This window comes from Meleagris gallopavo, chromosome 17, assembly GCF_000146605.3.
Source record: "Meleagris gallopavo isolate NT-WF06-2002-E0010 breed Aviagen turkey brand Nicholas breeding stock chromosome 17, Turkey_5.1, whole genome shotgun sequence".
NCBI lineage: Eukaryota > Metazoa > Chordata > Aves > Galliformes > Phasianidae > Meleagris > Meleagris gallopavo.
In genome coordinates this window covers 3,932,488-3,939,988 of record NC_015027.2, presented here as the reverse complement: position 1 = coordinate 3,939,988, position 7,501 = coordinate 3,932,488, and the positions used below count along the sequence as shown (strand labels likewise).

General features: G+C 38.4%; 1 protein-coding gene across 1 annotated transcript in view; it reads left to right on the top strand.

Moving 5' to 3' along the window:
* Positions 1 to 2,133, top strand: part of LOC116217259 (transmembrane protein 132C-like) — a gene marked incomplete at its 5' end in the record, with an annotated part of 118,538 nt that extends 116,405 nt beyond the window's left edge. Inside the window, one exon of the mRNA XM_031555896.1 lies at positions 1,889 to 2,133. Within this exon, the coding sequence (XP_031411756.1) occupies positions 1,889 to 1,931 (43 nt within the window). The remainder of the gene's footprint in view (positions 1 to 1,888) is intronic.
* Positions 2,134 to 7,501: the final 5,368 nt, after the last annotated feature.

Here is a 7,501-nt window from a genome sequence, read left to right as displayed (position 1 = left end):
AGCCACAATCAAACACATAAAAACATTCATGAGCAGTGATACAATAAATTTGTGCTATAGTGCATTTTAATTTGATAAATTAAAGTTTTCCGATGCTGCAGTTTGTGAGAAAAGCATATACATTCGACATTTAAATTCAGTACTGTGTTAAATAGCAGTAAAAGTAATTCTGGCTGCTACTGGGAACTTTTGGTGTGATATTATGAAAGTCTCCAAAAGTCTGAGTAGTAACGTGGGAGAAATGAAACAAAATCTATGCATGGTGAAGGAAATACAAAGATAGTCACGCCTTTGCAAATGTTGTTCAAGAGCATGGAAGGAAAGGCTCCTTGAGGTCCTGGCACTGAACTGAGAGCTAGGTCCCATTTCTAACAGCTGCAGATACTCTGTGAGATGTGGTAAAAATCATCCATCTTCTCTGCAACTCGTTTTTCCATTTATAAGTAGAACTAATAAACATCCTTTCCTTATTTTTTGGATTTGTTTTGTCTGTGTGAGGCCACAAGGCCTCTTACTATGTGAAGCCATCCTTTACTCTCTAACATACCACTTAGCACAACAGTGTGCCAGTATTCCGTAGAATACTGTGAAAGGAAACCGAGCAGAATAGTTTCAAAGAGTTTAAGCCATAATTCAGTCCTGCTTTGAAGTACTTTAAAGGCATTTAAAGTTTCTGCTGACTCTCTGCGTATGGATGATTTCACCCAAGATGGATAGATATTTCTTTGAGTCTCAGATAGTGGACAGGATCTATTCTTTGTGAGTTCACAGGATGATCAGGCAAGCGTAAATGAAGGTCATTTGTTTTGTTTATTCAATCATACACTTAATAATACTTGAATCCTCTTATGACCTTCCACAGAATTCTGTTTTGGCGTGTCAGGAAATGCAACTGGAAATGAAAATTTTGATAAATATATTGCTGGGATTTAAAATTGTAATTTTGACTTGCTAGACAACATGTATTTTTGTAGCCTTAATTATTTTTGAAACATTTCTCTTCAACCAATCCTTCATAGATATGTTTTAGAATGTTTCTAAATATACCTTTTTCCCTTTGCAGTATTTCACACCCTGAAAAGCACTGCGCAGGAACAGCAATCACTGCCTTTTAAACAAATTCATACTTCAAAGTTCACTGCAGAGTCTTTTTTTATAGCTTCTTCACCCAAAAACATTCAACTCAGATGTGCCCATATGTCTTCAAGGAGCTCCTGTTTTTCTTCTGTTGAAACATTTCTCTTAACAGGTTTAATAAAAGGACAGGCAAGATAAATGAGTGGTGTGAGATCATACAGTTAGCCCATGACCCCGGAAAGAGCTTTGACACAGACTCTTAACACTAGAGCACATGTGCTAACGTAAGGAAGCAGCACGCAGCTAGCAAGCATGGTTGGTGTTTAACCCAGAGCCTTGAAGTAGGGAGAGAGAAGGGAGCAGTAGGTAAGCAAAGAGAAATTATTTGTAAGTCGACCATCTGATCTGAGTCACCTCCAGCAATATTTTCCTGCATGAAAAGGGTCGATACTACCTGGTTAATATTCATAGCAGTTTGATGGTAGATCTTGGCTAGCTGAGGGTAACATAAATCTAATGCATGTGGAAAGGAAGCAGATGTAATTTGAGCTTGACAAACTCAGCCCGACCAACAGGTTTTTTGCATCTCTATTATTTCCTTCTGTATGTATACATAAACACAGAGCATTTCATCCACAAGTTCAGTTTTCTTATTTCTTTGGCATTTCATAGATATGTTTGTGCTTGCCAATAGATTGTACCAGTAATTCTGTTGGCACAGGAAGAACATGGAAGTAGTGTATGTTAATTTAATATAGTCAGCTAAAATATTCTGTTTTATCTCTTTACTTTTTCTGTCCATTTCATCAAGGCATTCTCATTTTGTGTACGAGACCATCAGCGAGAGGAACTGAATCAGAATCCACTGATGTAATGTCAATTTGCCCTGTCTGACATTTGCTGATGATGAAGAGATGACCTCTAACAGCCAAGAGCAAGTCTTACTGCCCAGTATTGCCTTAGACAAGTTTTGTCTTCATTTTCATATATTTGAAGATCAGTATTCCTGTAATTCCCTTTTTCTCTATTCAAAATGCTCCATCTGCTTTGGGAAACCCTTTAAATTAGTCATAAAGGCCAATTCTCTTTATAGATATAATGGAATAACACGAGCAGCCTATCTATAAAATTAAAAGCAACTTCTCAACAAAATGTGCTTTTCGGAAGAGCTGGCAATGCTGCTGGATTTTTTTAAGAAAATATTTGTCTATTTTCAAAAATCATTTGAAGTGAATGGTGTAATAGATTCAGGCCATCCCATCTGGAATATGCTAACCTCTTTCTTTTGGTACAAACTGTGTATTCTACAGTCAGCAACAGTAAAATATTTGCAGCAATTTATAACCCACACTTGACAGTTCTGTATGCACCATATGGGCTAAGCACTGCTGCCTCACCAGAGCAGCACAGTTGAACACCTCTGGAAATTCCAATCTTAATGTCAAATTACTCTACAGAGATTTTTTGTTTCTGCATTAGTCTGAATTTCTTATCTCTGAAATTCAAAGATTTTGTTCAGTGAGTTTAGTAACAACACTGGTATTTTGCTTTTTTTTTTTTACCCATGCTGAGCAGGGTGCTTTGAGTGACCTGAAGGAAGCTACAACTCTTATGACCAAAGAGTTTGGACACAAGCATTTTTACTTTCTGTGGCCAAGTGTGACCAACTACTCAGCCATAGGTGTTCCTGAAAACTCTACTGAGATAATCCCGATGCAAGGGAAGGAATGCTATTGTCCAGTCCTTTGCAGTCTGACATTAAATACTTGGCCAAGTGACACTTAAGCACATGTCTTGTCACAAATGGAAGTACAGACAAATGTGTGGAGCAGAGAAGAATCAGAATGTGACCCTAGTTCATTAAATTAGGAGGAGAGGGGCAACAAAAGTGAAACCCATCTCATATGTAGCGCAGCCAGGCCAGCTCCAGGAGCAGAGCATTCCAGTTGGTGGAATATTCAATAATAGCTCTCTGCTGGTCAAAAAGGTCATCTCTTGGTTTGCATTGGGCATCAGAAAATACTTTGAACTTGCTGTGGCTTCTCTAAGCTGCTGCTGCTGCTGGAGAGCATGCCTGAGGGTATGAGAAAGGTGACAATGAAACAGCAGTCCTACTGCCATCAAAATCAGAAGCAGAACGCCAGTCGACTTGAGTGAAAGGAAGGTCAGGACCAAAGTGTTGCATGTAACATATTTCAGTGTTGTCATCATTCTGATTTTTCAGACACAGAAGAATGGTTTCCAGTATTCACTGTACAGCTCCATGAGTTTTCAGAGATGTTGACACAAGTTTTAATGGATGGATCATTTCCTGCACACTGTGGTTTCTGTACTTAAAGAAAAAGTGCTGCATGCTGAGGGGAATAATAATGCGTCCATGATTCACTCCTTTTATAATCTTGTTCTGAAGAGGATGCAACTGACAGATTGCTACCACAGGAAAATCAAATTAGATTAAGGATCTGTAGTTGTGAAGAGGCTGGAAGGTGCAAAGTCTTTTATATTTGTGCTGATAATTTCCTAGACCACTCCATCCAGTTGGATGTCATCCTTCCCAATTTTTTACATTTTCAGTGTTGTTCCTGCAGGCCTGCTTTACCAAGTAAGACTCCATGCCAGTGTTCTTGATTTTATTTGCATATAACCATGACTGTGTTTTCCCATTGACAGCTCAGATTAGAGCATGGCACGGCTTGTGCTGACAAAAGTAAGCTTGTCTTTAAGAGTTGTCTCTTATCTGACACTTGCACATCTATGGAGTCAATTCTGCTGGTGTTTTCATACAGGAAAAATTAACAAGTATAAGAAGGTTTCCTTAGCATGCATACAAAGGTGTAAATGCAATTGAATTATCACAATTTAACATGAACTGTTGTGGCTCAGCAGTATTTTAGCAACAAAGCTCTTTGTGCTCTCTGATGTGAGGTTATGGCAGGAATTGTTAATGCTATCTGTAATTCTTTCAATGTTTGCTGGCATCAAGCGTTTGCTTCCTGCAAAATTATTTGAGGCAGTTATAAGGGGGCAAACAGGGAGTATTAGTACTATTTGAGATCTAGAGTTTTTACTGAAAGACTATTACCTAGTGGTTACTACTGATCCAAATTCCAACCTGTTTATAAAAGGACATAAACTTTTACACATAAAGTTCACACTGATTCAGTTCTATTCTGATGCAGACCATCAGTAATGTAATGCACATAGTGGGATGTGAGGACTTCTTTGGTAACAAACTTTGCCCTCAGAAAACTGGCAAAGAACCTGAGCACGTGGCACTCTTACTCCTGCAAATCTCATCAAGCTTAATCTCCTCCAGCAAAGACCTTCCAGGAGAACACTGTGAATCTGATGATCCCTTGTGAGGATTTCCCCGTAGGACTGAATTTCTACTATTTACTTGTTTCTTTTTCACTTAGAAAGAACTCTTAATTTTAGTTATAAAAATGAAGCTCGTTGGACTTGTCTACTGGTGAGACTGCAGCAGCAGGAGGAAGCCTATCTGTGATTCAGAAATGAGTCAGCAGGCATTCTCCATCCTCCAGTCTGACTGTCTGCATTCAACTCTGGTATTCAGATTTCAGTGGGACAAAGTCACACAATGGTGTATTTTGTCCCACGTGACTGCAAATAATTAATTTCCTCTACTTCATCTCATGCATCCCAAATAGTTCCATAGACCTGTGTTGCCATCAGTGCTTTGGAAACTGGTTATGATTGTGACAGTGACATTATCTTAAACTGAAGTGTTCCTCGTGAACTCGTGCTCCTTCTCATCTCACATGGGTTTTTACACACTCTAATCCTACATGCATGCACTGTCTGTTCAGCTGAGATTTGCTGTTTTTGCATTAGTCGGAGTCTTGGAAACTGGTCTTTCATCAGTCTAATTCTACCTCTCTGATCAAGTGAAGCGTCAAAAGTCAGCAAAGAGCAGGAGTGGTGACTAATGTTGCTGCAGATTTCAATACCAAAGGGAAGGTTTACTCTTTAGAATGTTTTTTCCTTCTTCTTGACAGTGTCCTCTGAATCTTGTTTGTATAATAACAGATAAACCTATTTTGATTCACCTAGTGCAGTAAGGCATGGAAAAAGAAAATATAAAAAGGAGTAATTGTTGCTTGGAAAAACTCGCATTATATTTAAAAATCTTCACCTTAGGCTGTGAGACAAATACATAACTATATGGTGCATGGAGAGATTCTATGCTAGACTCTTGTTTATTGCTTTCCATTATGAAAAACTAACTGCTGTTCAGTGTTCTGATACCATGCAGCACACGATTCCTCCAAGCACTCCCACACCCTTCCTAAGGACCAAGTTAAAATGAAAATCTTTTACTAGCAATGGAAAGTCACCTTTATAAAGCACAATGTTTCTCAAAAGCCTTATCCAAATTCAGTGTGGAAAGAAAGTGGGGCTTTTTGCTTTGAATCAGAGCCTAATTTAGAAACTTTGAAACCTGGACTTCCCAACAAATTGGACGTAGCTGTTTTCTAATTGAGGTGCAGTAGGGAAAGAAGAAGTTTGAAAGGAACCAGAGATGTCAGAGTCATCAGTTCAAAGTTGCTCTTGGAGTTTATCTGTAAGTGTTTTGTCAATCGAGTAGGCACTTGCTTTTCTCACAGGCCATTTAACATTAGGATTGAGTCTCCTTCATTTGTCTTCTTGAAATATTGAGGACACATTGCTCTTCATGTGCCTGACAGTCAGACAGGAATGTCTGCACTCTGCCTGAAAACTGATGCCTGCTATCAGCTCCTTTAGCTACATATACAAATATTCAGTTGTTGTCCAATGAAAAATTTTAAAACTAGCTGGCATGTTCAAGAAACTTCAGTGAACATTTTGCTCTGCTACAGTAGCAAATATTTTCTGTGTTTTCCTTCTTTTTCATCCTATTAAATGGGACTGCCAAAAACCAAAGATCCAGGGCTTTTTTCTCCATGCAAACATGCTGAGCCTAGACCTTAAGTCACCATCCTGCAGGTGACATCTTCATTAGTAGTAGAGAATGACTTTGTTTATTTAGTTAGTTTTAGCTTCACCCTGACATCAAACTGCTTCTGCCTCAGAACTTTTCTTTCTGCAAAACAATTTTCTTCATGTGTTCTGTGAGGAGAATTTCAACTTGCTTGTGGAACGCAGAATGCTAAAAAAAAAACCAGCACACTTTTTTGATAGAAGCTGATGATCTCTATTTTAATGTGACAACGAGGGGGAGAAGTCAATGACAAATACATTCAGTAACCTCAATAGGGTGAACATGAGGAGGAAGAAAAATATAAATATCCAGAATGAAAGGATGAATTTGCTGGGGGTGATGCTGAATTATGCAGATATCCAAACAGAGCTAGTTGATGTAATCTCAAACCTGTCAGCCCTGGCAGTATCCTTTTAAACAACTCCTTAAAAATGTTTATTGCACATCATAGGCATTTAAGCAATGACATTTTTGCCACTGAATGTCATGGGGACATTTTTCCTTTTATTATCCTCGAACAAGAGAAATGAACTACTATAGTTAGCCACCAAATAACAGTATCATGAAATCTAATGGATCTACCTCCAATATTGATATTGGTTTAGCTTTTAATAAGCTTTCTTACAGCTGTGGATGGTTTGAAAGGCAGCGTTGTTAAGCTTTGCTTTATGAACTGTAAAATAAAGGTTTGTCCATCAGATTTCCAGAGCTATAGATGCTGAAAGCCCTAGGGTCCATGATTTTTGTAACTCTGAATAAGAGCTGATTTATAACTGCAGAATTGATTGAATTTTTGTCCAGTCTCTGCTGGGTCTTTACTAATGTCAGGGCAGGTTTGTTAAGCTGCATAATGTGCATTGAGGGGTATTAAACTCGTGTTCTGCCTAGATTTCTGAACTTTTAAAAATAATCATCATGCACAGGCCAGCTTGATGATGCCAAAATTGTGAATTGGGGTTAGGAGGCTTAATGTGAACAGCACTTTCAAATCTGCCCTCCTGTTCTTCACACTTTCCCATGCACAGCCTTGGTTTTTACAGTGCTTGTTGCAGTTTTCTTATATAAATTCTCACTGCACTGCAACAAAGGCATGCCAAGAGATAAATAAAATGTTTCTTTGCACGTTTGACCTTGCAAGGTCATACTGCATAATTGTAATCAACAGAGTCTGAAAGAGAGCAACATATTATTACTCATCATTGTGGTGATAACTTTTGGACACAGAGTGGACCAGCCTTTGCTATTATCCAGGGCAGTGCCCTCAACAGTAAGCATACCTACAAATATTTAATGGAACTGAATTAGGCCACCCTGCCTGGCTCTCCTGCTCTGAAGAATTCCTATGGAATTCCTTCAATTTATGTGGTGCTTCACCTGATATATGCTATTATATCTGAGTTCAATATTTATCTTACTATCAATGCTTAGACTTTTTCTTAGACT